This window comes from Neolamprologus brichardi, chromosome 23, assembly GCF_056152115.1.
Source record: "Neolamprologus brichardi isolate AB-2024 chromosome 23, ASM5615211v1, whole genome shotgun sequence".
Lineage (NCBI taxonomy): Eukaryota > Metazoa > Chordata > Actinopteri > Cichliformes > Cichlidae > Neolamprologus > Neolamprologus brichardi.
The window spans coordinates 25,803,138-25,823,312 of NC_142125.1; the positions used below are offsets into that span (position 1 = coordinate 25,803,138).

Below are 20,175 nucleotides of genomic sequence, written 5' to 3' on the forward strand. Positions count from 1 at the left end.
GTCTATAATTAGGAAAATCTGCACCTTGTGTTAGCCGTAGACGAGGTCTTACCTTCCAGTTTCCTGCAGAGAGGTTCTGCAGGGACCCGGCAGCGCCCTCCAGGGTGGCGGGGTTGGAGCTTTCAGCCAGCAGGTTGAGGTACGGCTTCACCACCATCGGGTGCCACAGCAGCTCTGCTCCTCTCAGAGACTGGGAGAAACCCGGGACTGTCCCGACGCCGTCCCACTGCGACAAACGCACCAATCAAAGGCACAGAAAGTGAAGTCGAGTTTGTATAATTGGGAGTGCTTAAACTGCTTAAAGGGCAATTCCTCTAAGGGTTGCTTGATCCAGGAGAGGGAAAATTTTATTTACATAAACATCTTTAAATAAAAACAAGCACTTAAAACCAGCTTAGAATCAATAACTAACCCACGGAGCAGCCAATTCATTGCTCTTTATCCAAATTATACAATGATTCAGTTCAGATGGCTGTAAACAGAATATATTTGTGGAAAAATGACCTTCATTTTCCCTTATTTGCTTCCATCTTTCCTTCCTTTCTTTCAGGGTTCATTTCAGAGTTTTTGATTTCTCGTTATGATTTGTATAACCTAATCAACCAATCAGTAAAGAAGCTGTTCCCATGATGAGTCTCCATAGCAGATCGTCTGCCTCCGTCTCATCCTGTCTCTATCATCTTCCTCTGTCACACCAACTATGAAGCAATCCATGAAGCTTCTCTATGGTCTTCCTCTTTATTGCCTGCCTGGCAGCTAAGGACTTTTGAGGATTTCAGTTTTCAGTTTAAATCTAGAGCTACAAGGACCCGTCATGGCTCATATTTGCTTTCACTTGCTGATGAATACAGAGGACAGCAAACCTTACAGCTGTGCAGTTGCCCAGTTTTCCTGTCGGGATAAATTATATGAAGGCAAAAGGTGAGATTTTTGTGGTTTCTGTTGTGGATCAGTCCCACTGCATTCAGGTAAAGAGTCCGTTTGGAGGGCAAAAGGTTTGAATATTCTGAAAAAATAAAACACCATCCAATAGCTTTTTAAAGATCTATCTGCACTCTGACCCCAGCAAACAGATCAGGGTACATTTTTGACTGCGCCAGGTATAAACTGGAGGGTTCCCCTGAGATCACAGACTAGTTTTCTAGAGTTCTCAGATTGCTCAACAGGTAACTGCTCTTCTACACATCTTGTATATTTTTAGTACTTTTAAAGCACATAAACATCTTTTCATGCTTTAAAAGTACGCCTGTAAATGGTCTCAGTCGTACCTTGGAGTCGGGCCAGCCGCCTCTCTTCCTGCCACGCCTCCTCTTGCCCCAGCAGAGGTAGTCCAGCTCCTTGGCTGGGGAGGAGAACCCCAGCAGGGTGTCCAGCTCCTGGTTGCCGAGGAGACGAGAGGAGGGCATCTCCATCTCCAGGCGGTACGAAAGGTTCCTCAGGGTGCAGACGCTGTTCTCCACTATCTGAAAGTAAAAATGAGAACTGAGCATTTCTTTGTTTCTGTCTCTTCTTCTGTGTTTCCTGCTAATGAAACCTGATGGTGGTGCTAGAGGAAAGTTTTCACATAAAATCTAACATTAGACATCTGCTCTGCGGAGCTCTTGTTTCAGCCTGTGGATGGTGCAAAAGGTTTATTTCTGACATTTTGTCTGTGCAAGTAGTTTAGAAATTTCAGACCACTGACATCGATGTTTTATTGCTTAAGCTATTTATTTCTCTTTGTTAGCTAAGGTGGCTGGGACACTACATGCTCTTCTTGTTTGCATGATGATGATATTATGCCACATGTCTGCAACACTTCTGTGCTGTAGTTGTATTTTCTGTACTGAACATGTGATGCCCTTGGATCTTTCCCCAATTTGCTTGTTATCGTGTTTTAGAGGTTCAAGCTTTATATTAACTTTTAATATCATTATTAAAGGTCAGCGTCTTTTATTTTCACATCAATGAATCTTTTGTGAACTACAGATGATCATTAAGCCTATACAGCTATATATATAAATATAATTTTTTTACTTGGTGGTGTAATACAAGAAACACAAACACCTACGTTTGATTCTTGAAACACATATTTCTGTTCCTAGGTTTTCAATTATAGGAACTATTACCACAGAGATAGTAGGAGATGTGCAGTGTTGTGTTTTGCAGCCCTGATTGCTGGTTCTGACACATAAACTACCAAATATGTTTCCAGGAAATCATGCACAACATTAAACACAGTGTTTACACTGTTACTGTCAAACACAGAAGAATGCTCGGCACACGAGGTAGGATTAGTTCCAGTATTATATTAGCTAAGATTACCTTGTTATTATGAGGTTTCCACCAAACGTCAGTGTTTAAACATTCAAATGTGTATATATATATATATATATATATATATATATATATATTACCATTTTATTGCTAGCAGGCTATTATTTTTGTTACTATAACTACTACTATTACTATAGATCTGTTTGTTTCCACATTAGGTCAGTGTAATATTGCTCAGCTATAAGAAGATAAGCAATATTTAAGACTATTATTGAATATTGCTTTGGATTTTAGATATACAGAAGTAAAACTGTGGGTCACTGTTTAAGTACTTATGGATCTATTTGTGAAATGTTGAAGGGTTATCAACTGAAGATGAACACAGGCCAGGGTTCACTTCCATGCAATATCAATTTGTACCACAGGATGGTGCAACTGAGTCAAGTTAGCATTTAAAAAGATTTGCCTAAATTTCAATACATTATTGTATTAATAATTTAAAATCAGGTGGTGCCTAAAAACAAACAGCAAATGCTAAACATCAGCACACCCCTGAAAACATTTCATCACACCCACTGGTAGAACGTTGCACCCTGGTGGTCAAAATTGTAGTTGAATTTATGAATGCGTAACATCTAAACACATGTATAGTACGTTTATGTGGCCTGGCCACGTACAATCACATATAATGGTAACTAAGTAACTGTGACGACCACTTATTGTACACTACTTAATAGGTCAAAAGTCAAGTTTTAGTAGGAGAATTTGTCAGAAAAAATAACTTTTGACTTGCCTCAAATCTTGAGCAGCAAGCAGTTAGAGGTCTCTGTCTAATTAAATACTCCACATATAACAAAAAGAAACAAATAGTAAATGTGTTCTGGCAGAGCCCTTTACAGACCACATAAATTATAAAGGATGGAAGTTAACCTCTTACTGGTTTAAATCAGGGCATCCTTATAACAGCAGTCTCAGTAGCTGTAGTTTGCACATACTGCAGTATGTGAGTATTGAGGGATCAGATTCAGGTCCCCAGAGTGCGGTTCCAGCTGTGTCTGGGTCAGGTTAAGTTGGGATGACTCTCTCGGGGATAAACTGTGACAAAACATGACTCACACACTCATGTGCATCTTTGTGTGTTTGTGCTTTGCTGCACCTTGCTGTCGTAATCGGAGGTGTTGACGCAGGCTCTGAGGACGTGGAGCAGCGAGTCGACCAGACCTTCACAGCACCGCAGCTGACTCCTCGCCTCTTCCCCTGCTGAGCTCAGGTTTCTGACACACACACACACACACACACACACACACACACACACACACACACACACACACACACACACAAAAGGAAACACACATTAATTCAGACTCAGGTGCAGTGTGTGGATTCCCCCACTGGGTGGCTTCAAACCTGCCTGGATACAGTAAAGAAGGGAGCTGATCCTCCAATAGGAACCTCCAGCTGCTGCTAATGGAAAGCTGCCATGAGAAGACTGCACAACAGCAGCAAAGAAATCCCACAATGCATTTCCATACCATCAACCTACAGCCTCACACCAGTCTAAGTGAAGCAAAGTGCCCGAGGCTCGCGTGCACGCGCTGCTTCCCCACAGCACTTCAAAGCTGTCGTGTTTGAGACACGTCGTGCAGTTTTCTGCTTCAGGGAGCACACCTGGACTGGAAGTCTCCACTCAGCAGTTTTGAAGTTTTATGTTTGGTAAATAAATCTACAACTAAGGGAAGTATTGCATCCTTAAGACCCGACTCTTGGTGTTACCTTACAAGTACGGTTTCTCCCCTACTAACAACGGAGACACACAAGAGGTAGATAAAAGATTTAAGCACTCATGAAACAGATCACATACTGAAAAGAGTCTTAATGCATCAGGAGATTCATGTTTTACTTGCACTGTTGCTTTACATAAAATTACAGTGCTTCAGAATTTGGTGAAAAAAGTTGGATTACAATGTGATGCACTGAGTAGCTTCTTATTTCTTCAACAGCCACATCTGGTCATGGAAAAAGTGTTAGTGCGCGTCGTAAAGCTCAAATTATTGAGAAAGCAGCTGAAACGACTGTTACTAAAGTCCGGAAGGAGTGAGGCGACCCTTCATGTCTGAGGACAAAATGAGGTCAGGAAAAAGTTCGCAGTGAAATCAAGAGGAACATTTCAAAGCGCACAATTAAAAAGAGAACTCAAGAGTTTGGAACTGAACAGCCCTGTAGCCTTAAAAACTAAATATCGGCGAGGCTAATCGGAAAAAAGAAAATGTCAGCCTGCTTGGGAGTAGAGGCTGGATTCTGGAAAAAGGTCATGTGGTCTGACGAGTGCAGATTTACTCTGTTCCAGAGTGATGGGTGCACCGGGGTAAAAGGAGAGGCGGATAAAGTGATGCATCCGCCTACAGCACAAGCCTGTGGGGGCGGTGCTATGATTTGGAGTTGGCTCGACCTCAGAAGATGAGGTCAGCTGATTACCTGAACACACCGAACAACCAGGATGTTTCTTTCCATGACGGCATGGGCATGTTCCAACATGTCAATCGCAGGATTCATCACCCTCAAAAGAAAAGAACGGTTGGAAGTATTAATCGCTATCGCTGGACTACTTTAATGTTCAAGAAATCATCAGCAGCAATCCGGTCGTTAAGTCATGACGTGACGAATCCTACTTCCGGGCCTAAAGTAGTCTACATTTAATATGGCTTTTGTGTTGTTAACATGTTTAATGTATTTTCTTCTATTTAATCTCAAAAAGCTCCTAAAACAGTCAGTGATCACTGTTGACCTCCCTCGGCTTTTATTACCGCTAATCATTTATTTAAGCTCAGTTTTTAAAACCTTAGGATGTAACTACAGCCCAGCCCATGCAGCAGTATATGAATGACTAACCTCGTATTGTGGATGGATTATCTCAGTTGTTCTCCTGGCTGAAGTTTGGTCCTTTTACAGCATCCTGCCATGCGATTACATTTGTTCCTGACCACCGAGAACACTCACGTTAACTTTTATCGAGTGGAAAAAAAGTTAGCTTGTTTATATTATGCTAACATAGCTGTGTCGCTAGCGCTCACGTAGCACATCATTAAATACCAGGAAACGGCACCCAGACCCACATCTCGTGGGTCTGGGTGCCGTTTCCCCCTCTGGGGGCGAGGATACCTGGACCCGGGGTATAGAGTATGTTTGGGGAGTGTGATTGTGTGTACATGTCCATTTACATTTATTCCTACGTTGGGTGAGTGCTGAGTGTTTGTATATGTGTGCATGAGGGTGGGAATGCATGTCTGTGTCTGTGTGTGCCTGTTTGTCTGTGTCTATATGTCAGGTCGGGTCTTAGACTCCACCTCTCTGGGAACTCCCAGGCCCTCCAAGTGTGGAGGCCTATCTCCCCTCACCACACTCCCTGCCGGTGACTGATGCCCTCAGGGGTCGGTGCATTGTTGGTTCTTGGTGTCCGGGGCTGGGCGCTCAGGTCATGTGGCAGCTCACTCCCGGTGGCTACTTGGCGGGGCCTGGCGCCTGCTGCTCGGTCAGGCCTCTTCCGGGGCGCGGAGGGCCCTCGGGCCTCCGGCCTCTGTGCCTGCGGCTCGGTTCACTCTGGCACAGCTGGCTGCCGGCGGAGCCGGCGGGCACGCCGGTGCAGCCCCCTCTAGTTTCTGCCCGGTGGCTACTGGGTGACCCCTCGTCTGGGGATCCTCAGCCCTTCCCATGAAGGTGGCACGGATGCCCCTCCGGTGGTCCTCCTTGGGCTCTTGCACTCTGGGGCCTCTGGATGTCTGGGGTCTGGATCTCCTCCATGCCTGCTTCATGCCCTGGGGGACGGGGCTATGGCTCTCTACATCCTCTTGCAGACCATTACATGGGGAAACCATTTGAATACAATCCGATCCACACAGGTGTGCACACAGGTGTTCACTGTTTGTAGACTTAAATCATACCTTTCTTGGCTGCTACTTCAAAGCACATTGTGCGCTGTCTGTCCTGCGTGCTGCACAACAACATTCAATATTTAGTATTTACTGCTGTTTACACTTAGGTAGATTAATGCGATGGTGTTGTGTATAGTATGTTGTTTTGTTTTGGTTTTTTTGCTTGTTTTCTATTCTTTTTCTCTCAACAGGTGATCCCGGAGATATTTTTTTTTTTCCCCCCTTTCTCACTGTCCCTCTCCCCTTCTGTTTTTCTTTTCCTTCCTCTTTCTTTCTCCCTTTCCTATCCCTCACTCATGTCTGTCCCGTCTGTAACAACTGAAAATAAAATAAAATAAATAATAAAAACAAAGGTCGATCAAATGGACCAATACGGCAATGCCATGATGATCCATTTGGAAAAATAAATCCATTGGGTATCCTTGTTGGTCTTCAGACAACAATTCTGACGGCTAAAGAACCAAATGGGACAGGCAGGAAAAGAAAGAAAAAAAATAAATAAATAAAAAAAAAATACCAGCTAGCCAAACTTCAGTAACCCTACAAACGTCACTGCTGTTTAGTTTTCTGTCTTCATTTATGTTGGAGGTGATAACAGAGCTGTACGTTTGAATTTGTTTCCAAAACCCCGCAGTCAGGACATGCTATATTGTATTTAGATAGAAGCTAGCGAGCTAACTTCCTGCTAACTTCTAACTCTGTTAAATGTCATAAATTCCGTTTTCATGGATGCTTGGATGTTAAACTCAACTGTTACAGATGGTAGAGCAGAACGCTGATAATTTTATTAAAGATGAAAGACTTTAGACAGTTTTTCAACTCTCAGTAATGCCATAGTGATCGTTTGATATATGGACCTGCAGCGGAGTTTAGGCCCAGACACGGCTAGTGACGTCAGACTTAACGACCGGATACAGTCAGCAATACTGGCCTTGTATTTACTTGATATCGGATCTATACCAACATTTGCACTATGGCAGAGCGCTACTTTGTGGTAATATTCAGGACATATAACACCAGGATTTGTTGACTGCTTTTGTTGTAGCAGAGGAAGGTGGTGCATGTGGTGACATAAAATAAATGCGTGGGCTGTGACAAACACGTCAAGCTGTGCACTGATGGAGCTTCCACATGCTGTCTGTCATGAAGAAGAGACAGAAAAGACAAGAAAGACAAAAAGCACCTTCATGATCATAAAACATCTCAGCCATATTCAAATCGTTCAATCATGCCTTCACACTGAAATGAGCTCAGATAATGTGAGATATTCTCGACCTACGTGGATTAAAGGACAAAGCCCTTAACGAAATATCAAGAGTTGTGAATCGTGATCACTGAAAGAAAAATGTTTGGCATATTAATCATCTCACACTAGTTTTAACCTTTGCGTGGGGGGTAATAATGCAAGCAGATTGTTTACATCTGGTGCTCTTTGCAGAACGTTTAGCAGAAGTGAGCATTAAAGCGCCACGTGAGAAAGAAACAAGGCTGGTTTCTTTGTGGAAGCACGTCACGCGGGATTCAGTAAATAGGAATGCCTTTTCTGCCTCTTGTCCAGCAGCGTGAACAGAGATCATCAGACCTTCCTCCCCTACAACTGAGAACAAACACCCTCCAGAGGAAGCGCACTGTAGTTGTTTGTACTGACAAATGTGATGCGAAATCTCTACACAACACAGATTAATATCGTCACATTGATCATCCTGTTAATGCTATTGGCTGAGTCCTTAAACGCAAAGTGGTGACTAGTCTGATTAATCTCAGTATGCTAATTGGATGTTAGAGGGTTGAAAGCACTTCCTGTGTGTGTGTTTATATGTGAAAATGAAGGCATCCAGCCTGCAGGTACCAAACCTTTAATAATGTTTTTAATTTTTAAGGTTTTATGCATCAGCATGTAATAAAAATCTTAAAATTATGTAAATACAACTTCAGATGAATAACAATACCCTGATAAACCTCACATTTCAGCAGCATGTGGAACCGCCTTAACAGTTAATGGTTTTCTGTGTGACTTTATCAGTTACATCATTTTGGAGTTACTTTGGCCCAGTCTTCTTTACAATGTTCCTTCATTTCATGTGTTTATGCACAGCTCTCTCAACTCCCCACCACAGCATTTCAGTCAGGTTGACGTCTGGACTTTGACTTTGCCACTGTAACACCTGTTGCAGACATGCTGCTAAGCTTGGGATCATTGTCCAGTTGCATCACTCAAAGCTTTAAGGTGCCAATATATTTCTTCGCTCATCGTCGCTCACTCATCACACATATGTACCCATTTATTGCTGTTGTTAAGGCGCAGAAGCCGCTGCAGTATTCTCCTGAACGGCAGGTGTCACCACTCAATATTGCGCCATATGGGCTGAAACAGGAGGAGAAAAGTCAAAATCTGAAGCATTGTCTGATGGTCGATGGTTGATGACTGCAACGTGGCCAAATCAAGGCAGATCACATGATCCTCATTCTCCACCTCTTTTCTTCTTTTTCATACAGTCTCTTCATCTTTTTCACATCAGCTTTGATTCAAAACCTTTTCTTTTACTATTGTTTTAGTATCTCCAGTCGATCTTTCTCGTCCTTTCTTGCCGTAGTGACACAGACTTCACCACTCTCTCCACTTCACCTCCAGGTGTTTCCTTATATAGAAAAATGGGGAGGCTGTATGCAGATAATGTAAAGAATGCTCGAGTTGATGCTCTGTTGATTTAGCACGAGTCTGATTTACTAAAATACACACAGCTGTAAGAACAAAATCAGCTGGTGCACATGTGGCATAAATGTGACGGCAATTTTGCCCGCAAACTGTTTTCTGTGTTCAGGGTAACAACATTCGCACACATATTAGTAAATGAGGGACATTGTTCCAGAAGCCTTGTGGTTTGTTCAGATGTTCTCATGGCAGACCTTCCAAACAAGCCATACTTATTCAATCCTTTTCTAATTGTGCTGTCATGAACTTTAATATTTAACATGCCAACTGAAACCTGTAGAGTCTGAGATGTAGCTCTTAAGCTCCGAAGATTGCACGGTCTGACCTTGGGGTGAATTTTCTGGGACGTCCACGTTTGGGACGTCTCTCAAATGTTCTCCATTTGTAAATAATCTTTCTCACTGTAGAACGATGGACATCTATAACCCTTCACAGACTGGGGTCTCAGACCAGCAAACTAAACCTCTGTTTTTATAGAGGCGTTCACACTTGCTGCTACATAAAACCTGAGAACTGAAAAAGGAAGTCCTTTCTTCTTCAGATGAGTGCGGCCGCTATTAATAAAGTGATTTCTAGTCTTAAGAACCACTCACGGCCCTTTACAGTAGATATTTTCATGTATGGTACATTAAACCAGCACTTTCTTCTGTGCACTTAAGCACTTAATGGACCTTACATTTACACCTATGACCAACTATCTTTGGACTGTTGGAGCTTGCCGGAGCACCCGAAGAGAACGAGACTCCACCCAGACTAGAGCCATGTCGATGTCAATTCCCTATTTTACTTTTAACCCCAACTGTAAATATTCATGTGCTATTTACACTTTAATATGTCTTGATTTGGAAATTTAAAGCGTTTAATTCTTGCGGCTTCTCTGTAGCCCCCAGTGTGCGACTCTGCCATATGCCACTTTGATCTAATCCCAATTATTACCAGAACATCCTGAAGTGAACTAAATCATCTTTCCAATGAGTTCAAGACCTTAAAACTTTCTCTGCATGCTAAAATTTGCAGGTAATAAATCTCAACCTTCATCCTGGGCTTTCAGTTTGAAGATACACTTTCTCTGGTATTTGCGTCTGTAGGCCAATATGGTCAAATGTTTCTTAAAGACTTCACGGCTGCATAAAATCTCCATTACAGAGCCCCTTATTGACGGATTATACAGCCGTGATTATGAGCTGTGGTTTTACAGAATCGTTAAGATGAAAAGTAGATGGGGAGGGGAGAAAAAGCAGCACAGACAACCAATAAATCCAAAAGTCGTCCTTGCATTTCAAAACCAGAATCAATTGAATGAGCACACAGCGAGCCGGGTTACTCAGCAGGCTTAGGAGGCGATTATTTTCAGGGTGGAAATGAGGATGGATTTGCGTGGTTTGAGGACAGTTTCGGCTAAAGAGGTGTTTAATGTGTTGATGTGACGCGGACAAAGTTCGTACGTCATAATACCAACCATATTTAAAATTGGTTATTTTCCTCGATTCTATCATCATTTTACGACTTAAGCTGCTTTTTGCGATGAACACACCCTGACTTATTGAGTGTTTGAGGGGGCTGTTTGATTTGTTTCTTACCTCAGGCAGCCGGTGGTGTTGCGAAGCAGCATGGAGGACTGGAACTTGACTTTGTGCTCGTCGCGGTGAGAAACGCTGCTCCAGCCTGAGTGGGGGATGACGACTGTGTTGGTCAGTGTGGTCAGAGCATCGCGGATGATGGTCATCTTCACCGCGTCGCACGAGGAGAGGTTCCACAGGACGCCTGCAGTGGATGCACACACAGTAAAATAAGTTAAAACTATTGTTAGCTGTCCATTCATCCATTGCTGTCTATCCAGGTCTAGTTGTGGTGGCAGCAGTGTAAGATCTCCAGATCTCCCTCTACCTGGCAACCTCCTCCTTCGGCTCTTTCAAGGAAATATCAAGGTGTTCTCAAACCAGCCGAAAGGTACAATCTCTCCAGCGAGTCCTGGGTCTCCTTCCAATTGGACAAACTGCCTCAGCTATGAGGCACCATCGAGGCATCCTAGTCAGATGCCAAAACCACCTCAACTGACTCCGTTAAATGTTGTACTCAAACCTTGAGATACTGGAACTCTTCCACTTGTTGATGGCAACTAATTTCCAGCCCAGAGCAGGCACTCCACTCTTTTCACACACAAACCACTCCAGTGTGAGGTGGAGGATGAAGCTAAAAGAACCACATCATCTGCAAAAAGCAGAGATAAGATCAATAATTTGAACAAAAGATTTAAAATTTAGATTAATCACTCCATCAGACCTGTTGCCACTGATTTTCAGTAATTTTCATACCTCGCTTGAGCCAAGAACTGCTTCTTGACAGCCTTGTAGACCTGCTCCTTCTTTAACGACTGACACTGTACACCAGCTGAGATGTGCAAAGCTTTCTGTGAATAGGTCCTTGGGAATCCCCTTGTTGGTACAAAAATACTATTTTATGTCTGTCAAACTGTTATCTTTGAAATTTTTCACAGATTTCATAGACTAAAGAAATGGGAACAAGAGATGTTCTTTCGTGACAGGCTGCTAGTAACAAAGTGCCTCAAGATACAATTTAAAATCTTTGCTTAGTTGTCTGTTATGTGTAGATACAAGACTGGTTCATTTCAGTGTTAGGTGCCTTTTTTATGCTTGAATGATTCATTCAGGTCAATGATTCAGGTCAAAGTTAAATGGCTTACATTCTGAAAATGGTCAGGTATAAGAACAGGACTGAAAACGAGTGAAAAAAAAAACAAAAATCAGCCAAAAGTCCAAAAAGACCTTCAAAAAGAGAACTATTGCTCAAGAGCAGGTTAAAATGACATGAAGGTTATTGCTGCTTGGAAGCAAAAAATTTTATATAGTATGCAAGATATAATTTGAATACAACTGCCAACCATGTCCAAGGCTTCACATAAAAATATCCTCCATAAACAAAGTATAAAAGAGCAATAATGGAAAAAAAGCTTTGAGTTTAGTAAAAACAAGTGTTTTATTTTTAAATATGCAGCTTTGTTCCTGAATGTTATTCAGTGTAATTTGTTTTGGGGTGTGGAAGATCAAATTTAACCCGAGCTAAAAATAGAACATTTCTGAAGCATTTCAACAGACAGAAGAGTCTCCTCTGTGGTTTGTGAAGCGTGTCTAGCAGCTTCTTATCTGCTGCCTTCAAACAGTATGTGTGGTGTGGCTGCAGAGTCCTGTTTCCAAAGCACATTATCTTAGCATCTGTCCCGAGGACTGTGCCGAGATCTGCTCAGCGCTGTGCGCCGAGTGTTTAAGCCGCTGCCGCTCACACCTCCCACAGAACGGCAATACACAGATTAAAACACTGCCAGGCAGTCAGACGGCACCGCAGACCGATGCTCAGCCAGCAAGGCGGCCAGTCGGCCGGCCAACCAACCGGGAAGTCAACGGACCATGCTGGCAGGCGAACACCCACACACACCAGACTTTATCGTGTCAAGCTATTATTCTGAGCCTTTTTTTTGTCAATGTGGACCATAGTGTTAGCTTATTTCACCCATTCAGGAATAAAAAGGCACATCTGAGTTTAGAGACGGTTAGAACCAGTCCTTATCGGAACGACAGGATTTATGAGTTGGAGAAATCAACCAGAATCCAGAAATACAGTTTAGAGATGTTCGGCTATACTCCCTTAAACCTCTGCACTTTAAATGACTGTCTCTAGACATCAATTATGAATATTTGAATGTGAATATAAAAATTTAAAGCTTGGAAACATACAGATGATTAATGTTTTCATTAGTTAAATCCAGTTTTCTAGATTTTTCTCTGCTTTTATAAATAATTAAAGGTACCCCGTGTAGTTTCTGGGCAGTAGTAGGCATTAAGGACAAGAATAGGGTCACACACATTCCTACTGTTCCCATTTATTCTAATGTTAATACATGACACCTGCTAGTTTTATGCCTGGCCTATATTCTTATCATTTAAGGTACCATACCTTCTAAGTAGGAAAAAAATAACCTTAACAAACAAAAGAGCTACAATTTTCTGACATGTAACCCTCAAAAATATATTTGATTGCACATTTTTATGCCCATAAACATCATTCCACAATTTAACCCCAACACCACAAATACATCTTCATTTAAATCCTTTTTTTCCCCACAGTAAAATTACAAAAATCTCCCAAATCACACTGAGAAAAACACTTGAACACAGTTCGGGAGTAACTTTAGCTTTAAGCATTATTTGCATTATTAAAAAACCCCACCAATCATTACATTTAATTAATGAGATCTACAAATGATTGTTTCCTCTGTTTACTTACATTTTAAACAGTGTCACCACTTTTTCACAATTGAGGTTCAACGTAATCCCTGTGAGTTCAGGCTTCAGGTTGCTCTAAACGCTCAGTTTTACACAGCTTTTCTACTCTTGGCTCTGTATGACATCAGTGAGAGGGGATAATCCTAATACGGTCGTCTCAGGCAGAGAAGCCCCACCCACCTGCTATACAAACCTTCTGTTTTTGATGAGAAGCAGCCAATCAGGAGAAAGTTGGCTCAAAAGGGGAGAAGCTGTAAATGAGCAGATTAGGTTGGCAAGTCAAGGCTATTGGGACGTACCGGTGACCAGTTCACGGACTTCATTGTCAGTTGTTTTCCGGAAGAGGCGGAGCAGGGCAGGCACGCCACCGCAGTTCCTCAGCGTCACCTTGTTGTCGTCGGTGGCCTTGCCGTACACCAGGTTCCTCAGGGCCCCGCAGGCGCTCTTCTGAACCTCGGCCACCTTATGATCCAGGAGGTCCACCAGGTGCTGGATCCCTCCCAGGTGACAAACCTGCAGAAGAGGAGCCGTTACGCTTAATAACGTCAGTTTAAACTGCAGTGCAGAGCTTGTGTCTGCCTCTTGTGGCAGTACCCCTAATCAGTTATATTTCTTTCTCTGTTTGTTGTAGTCAAGCGTCCACGGATTTCACTATATCAATTTTAAATTTTATGTGATGGTAGATACCAATAACAGCTCGAGCTGATTTAATTTTGGTGAAAATTAGGGTCAAGGTCACACCAACTGTTAAAAATGAGAACACCACAACAGTATACTAGGCCTTGGGTGAAAAGTACCAAGGTTCGCTAAGCATTTCACCTTGACCTTCATTCTTAGCACCCAAGGTCAAAGTTGACCTTGGAAAAAACATTTCAATAAACCATATGGAGTAATATATCATATGAAAGGGACTGAGGGGAGTTGTACAACACACTTTTTATTCTCTCAATATGACACATTATGATTTACTTTCCATCCACAGAGGATTGTCTCACCACAGACAGAAAGTCAAAAGCATTTAGCAAATACAGGCGAAATGACTGCTGGTGACACAAAGTTAAACTTTCGGTAAATGGTCTGGTGCTTACGTATCGCCTTTATACTCAACTTGAGCATTCAAAGCGCTTTCTAATACAAGCCTCATTCACCTAATCACACAAACATTGAAAAAGTGCTTTTATCTACACCAAAACACTTTATCTAACATTTACACAGACACTCTGATGGATTCATCTGAGGGGCAAAGATGCACAGATAGTGGAGCCGGGAGACTGATTCAACGACCTTCATGACACGTCGACACCTCGCTTTCCCACCTGAACCACAGCCACCCGCTTTTCAGCTTCGAAGGGAGCAACTGAAGAGACTACCAATTAGAATGAAGGATAGCATTGACTGACATATGAGGGGTGTGGCAAATATATTCAAGTGGACCATTCAGCCTGGATGGTTCATCGGTGACCAATCATCAACTACAAAGTGATGACTAATACAGCTGGATACCTTTCATATTTGAACCCAGTAGCGGTTTTTGATACGGGCGACACGGGCAGTTGCCGGGGGCGGCATCACGGGCATCGGCAAAAAATAAAAAATTACTCGCACTCATGCTGCCCCGACATCATGCCAGTGCATATCGGGAAAGTCGTAGGCACCGATTGGTTTTCTATCGCCCATTTGCTGGGAGTAAGGGCGCCCTCTGTTTGCGAGGTGCGCCTGCTGCTTGCGGCACAGGGAGAAGAGGGCGGGGCGGCGGGGGATTCTCTGGCTGGCTGGAGCTCGCAAAATAAAACAAAGTAAAAACAAACCAACAACCAGGAAAACACCAGACATCATGATACAGACCCTAACCCATAATTTGCACCAATGTTTTTTCGAAATTCTATATGCGAAAAGTGAGCGTGAGAGCCCTCGGTGCGCCTGCTCGCTGCTGAAGTCAAAGTAAACTTTATGTGTGAATGTATGTCTGAATGGGTGGGTGACTGGATGTGTAAAGCGCTTTGGGGTCTTTAGGGACTAGTAAAGCGCTATACAAATACAGGCCATTTATCATTTTATTGTCATCTCCGCTACATACAGTCCAGTATATAGAGAGACGAGACGACGAGCATTCGATACTGTTGACCATAATATCCTATTAGAGCGATTAGAACATGCTGTAGGTATTACAGGTATTGCACTGCAGTGGTTTGTATCATATCTATCTAATAGACTCCAATTTGTGCATGTAAATGGAGAGTCCTCTTCACACACTGAGGTTAATTATGGAGTTCCACAGGGTTCAGTGCTAGGACCAATTCTGTTTACATTATACATGCTTCCCCTAGGCAGCATCATTAGAAGACATAGCATACATTTTCACTGCTATGCAGATGACACCCAGCTCTATCTGTCCATGAAGCCAGATAACACACACCAATTAGTTAAACTGCAGGAATGTCTTAAAGACATAAAGACCTGGATGGCCACTAACTTTCTGCTTCTTAACTCAGATAAAACTGAGGTCATTGTACTCGGCGCTGAAAAGCTTAGAAATATGGTATCTAACCAGATTCTTACTCTGGATGGCATTACCTTGGCCTCCAGTAACACTGTGAGGAACCTTGGAGTCATTTTTGACCAGGACATGTCCTTCAACGCACATATTAAACAAATATGTAAGACTGCGTTCTTCCATCTACGCAACATCTCTAAAATTAGAAATATCCTGTCTCAGAGTGACGCTGAAAAACTAGTTCATGCATTTATTACTTCCAGGCTGGACTACTGCAATTCATTATTATCAGGATGTCCAAAAAACTCACTGAAAAGCCTTCAGCTAATCCAAAATGCTGCAGCAAGAGTCCTGACAGGGACTAGAAAGAGAGAGCATATTTCTCCTGTTTTGGCTTCCCTTCATTGGCTTCCTGTTAAATCCAGAATTGAATTCAAAATCCTGCTCCTCACATACAAGGTCGTAAATAATCAGGCCCCATCTTATCTTAATGACCTTGTAGTACCATATCACCCTATTAGAGCACTTCGCTCTCGCTCTGCAGGCCTACTTGTTGTTCCTAGAGTATTTAAAAGTAGAATGGGAGGCAGAGCCTTCAGTTTTCAGGCCCCTCTTCTGTGGAACCAGCTTCCAGTTTGGATTCGGGAGACAGACACTATCTCTACTTTTAAGATTAGGCTTAAAACTTTCCTTTTTGCTAAAGCATATAGTTAGGGCTGGACCAGGTGACCCTGAATCCTCCCTTAGTTATGCTGCAATAGATGTAGGCTGCCGGGAGATTCCCATGATGCATTGAGTTTTTCCTTTCCAGTCACCTTTCTCACTCACTATGTATTAATAGACCTCTCTGCATCGAATCATATCTGTTATTAACCTCTGTCTCTCTTCCACAGCATGTCTTTTATCCTGTCTTCCTTCTCTCACCCCAACCGGTCGCAGCAGATGGCCGCCCCTCCCTGAGCCTGGTTCTGCCGGAGGTTTCTTCCTGTTAAAAGGGAGTTTTTCCTTCCCACTGTCGCCAAAGTGCTTGCTCATAGGGGGTCATATGATTGTTGGGCTTTTCTCTGTATCTATGAAGCGCCTTGAGGCGACTTTTGTTGTGATTTGGCGCTATATAAATAAAATTGAATTGAATTGAAGCTCCAGTTAAAGCAGTAAAAGTAAACAAACAATAAATATAAGCAGAGTAAGAAAATAAATATACACTTTAGGACTCGGGGTAAAGGGCTCAATAACAATTTAAAATGTATAATTTACAGTTTGATGATTTAAAGTCTCACACACAACACATCGAAAGGTGAGGGGGCTGCTTCCAAATAGAGCACATTTCATTTATGTTGTAAATTCAAGCCCATTATGTATTCATGATTTGAATCTTGGGTTGTGTGAAATCCCAGAAATAAACCTTAGACAAAGTGAATCTGTGAACTAAGGTGTAGGTCTATTAGGTTATGTTATGGCGATCCTCGGGTTGGGGGATTTGTGTTCATACTGGTGCAAAATTAAAACCAAGATGGACAAGAACAGTTCAAAGTCATCAGGTGTTCCGTTTATAAAAATGAGAAAAGAAGAGGAGGAGAAATGAGCAAAAGATACAGGTAAGCAGATGTGTCATTGGATAATGGCAGGTCATCCTGAAACAATCAGAATCAGAATACTTTATTAATCCCTAAGGAAATTATGTGGGCTACAGTTGCTCCAAGAAGGAATGGTAAAAATAGTAACAGTAACAGACTAAACTCCAAACAATACATTATGTTACAGATTTTACACATTTAAGAAATAGCATTAATATATACAGATCAGTCAATTATAAATATCAAGGATTAACAGAGGTGATTATAAATAAATATTAAGAAAATTGATGAGAATACTCCAGAGTAGAAAGGAGCGTGTGTTCAGCACAATATTAATTAGTCATTGTCAATTGTTGATATGTCCTGTTCTCATCGTGTGGCGAATTATGATGGCTGTTTGGTAGCCGTTTGCATAGTATGCATACTCTCTCTCTCTCTTCACATGTGTGTGTTTCTCTGGTGAAATTCAGTATGGTTCCAACAAGTTTTATGTTAATGTACAATCCATAATATGTGTGTGTTGGGGGGGGGGGGGGGGGGGGGGGGGAGGGCTAGGACCGCCACTGTTTGAACCAATACCAAACTGAAAGAGCAGGGACACGACTGGGGAGACAAAAGGTAAATAAACATGGAGACAAGGCTAACTTCCACGGGAGACCCTGAGGACAAGACACCGAGACAAAAACAAAGACACAAAAGGAAACTAACAATATCAAACAAGAACCAGACATAACCTCAGAGACACTCGGAAGAACTAAACTTGAGACTAAGCGTTACACAGCTTGAACTTAAATAATCTCTAAATGCAAAAGAAGAATCATGAGTCCATAACAAAACTTGATTTTGGACTTTGACACTTGAGCCTTTGTATGGACATATCTTTGAAAAGGTAATTAAAAAAAACAAGATCAGAAGCTCTGATCTCTTATGCTGTTTACAGATGTAGATTGGTTAACCAGTTTGGGGAAGGTCAGGTGTAGAGATTTGTCTTTCTACCTAAAAATAATCTACCTAAAAAGCACATTTAAACAACTCATCTTCAATCTCTCTTTCCAGATATCACCCAGTTCTTTAAAAATTGTCTGAATGGTTGGGATAAAAAGTACTACACACCAGAAGATAAACTATGCATATCTGATTTTGGAGGGAACCGTTACTTCAAGGTGGAAGCAAATGGAGTAGAAACACTGGTTTTCAGGCTTGTAATAAGTCACTCTTCATCAGTTTGTGCTTTCTGATCGGGTGGTGCTGGCTGAAGACAGAACGCTGAATAATCACAGAGCTTTCCCCTCCTCAGCTTCATATTAGAAAAAAGAAATTCAATCAGAAGGCAGAAATGGGAAATAAGAGCGTTTTCTGTGCCTCCTGGATGAGTTTCAGATTTATGTCTTACACACATAACGGGATAACTGTCACGGTTGCGCATTAGTTTCAGACTTTAACTGTTTACATACGCACAAGGTCACCGTTAGTGTGGCATGCTCACAGGAGGAGAGATTAAAAAACACACGTAAAAGACGTATCAGTCGTTAAATGAATTCAAAGGAATCAAACAACTGTCAGCATGAATGAGCAGCAGTTTTAGATCTATTTGGTAACCATCCATGCAGTTTCTTTGGACCTGTGCAAATGTTTGAAGGTGATTTTGATGGTTTAACTGGTTACTAGGGCTGCACGATTTTGCATAAAATGAGAATTACGATTTTTGCTTAGAATTGAGATCACGATTCTCTCATGATTTTCTTTTCCAGTATAAATATTTATAGCGCTTATTAACTGCACATCAACTTCGTAACAGTTGAGACTGAACATAAAAACAATAAATAAACATAAAAACAACAAATTCCGTCTCCACCGTTGCTCGACACTGCGTGTATAGAGCAGGTAGTGCAACAATAGAAAAATAGTTGCGGGACAACACTGTGTAGCGTTTGTCTAGGGTGTTGATTGTTTTCCTAAATCCCTCGTTTTGCACAGTGTTGATGGGAGTCAGGTGATAAGTAATAGCCTCCGTAATTTCTTTGTGCCTGCGGGAGTTCGACGGGTATAGGGAAGCGCTGTATAAGGTTCCCGTTATTGATGTTTGGGTGGTTGACCGGGACGGATTTTCTCCAGTCACTTTCTAGTCATCCCTGGCGTGCTCTCCGTTGGTTTTTCCCTGCCAATTTTAGCAGCCAGCTTCTGCATCACGTGGTATAAGGCTCCGCCCTTGTCATTTGTTGAGCAGGAAGAGTGAGCGCTTGTTTTCATGCAGATTACGTCCCGGATCAAAGCGTTGTCATTTGGAAATGAGATCGCACATAAGTATGAATTGAGATCGTGATTTTCTAACGATTAATCGTGCAGCCCTACTGGTTACATTTAACCCGCTCGAGACTTAACCTGGATTTAACTAAGCAAACACAGATGACGGTCAAACTATAAAAACTGAGTCTTTGAAAATGAAAGAACAATAAGAAAAATAACGTTTAAAGCACATTATGAAAATTTTGAGTTTTAAGATGTGTCCTTACAAAAAAAAAAGAAAAATTTTAAAGACAAAAGCACTGATTTCATGTGCCGATGAGTTTCTGAAATAGTTTGGAAGGGAACCAGGACACAAAGCTGCAGACGCTTCTCTGTGCTGTGTTCAGAACTTTCTCTTGTCATCTCGAAATAAACCCCATCTCAGGAGAGCTGCAGGCGCTCCCCAATTCTCTCCGACTCCGCGTTCAAACCGTCATTGAAAACATTTGTTTCTGGCTAAATGAGCAGGCTTGTGTCCAGGCTGCTCCAAAGGCTAATTAAAAGCTCATCACCAAACAAACCCAACGGCACTAAAATGGCTCTCACGCGGAACCGCGCCGTCCTGTTGGCGTCATTTAATGCACGGGAAGCAGAGCAAAGAAAGAGAGCGAGCGCGTGT

The 20,175-nt window shown here is 42.2% G+C and overlaps 1 protein-coding gene across 6 annotated transcripts in view; it reads right to left on the reverse strand.

Moving 5' to 3' along the window:
* LOC102782251 (plakophilin-4) overlaps nucleotides 1-20,175 on the reverse strand; it is an 84,418-nt gene that overhangs the window by 6,251 nt on the left and 57,992 nt on the right. For all 6 annotated transcript variants that reach the window (XM_087836869.1, XM_087836868.1, XM_087836871.1 and 3 more), the window contains exons 11-15: nucleotides 13,499-13,712; nucleotides 10,479-10,662; nucleotides 3,413-3,530; nucleotides 1,269-1,463; nucleotides 53-226 (exon numbers count right to left, since the gene is read on the reverse strand). In XM_087836869.1, the coding sequence (XP_087692995.1) occupies nucleotides 53-226; nucleotides 1,269-1,463; nucleotides 3,413-3,530; nucleotides 10,479-10,662; nucleotides 13,499-13,712 (885 nt within the window). The remainder of the gene's footprint in view (nucleotides 1-52; nucleotides 227-1,268; nucleotides 1,464-3,412; nucleotides 3,531-10,478; nucleotides 10,663-13,498; nucleotides 13,713-20,175) is intronic.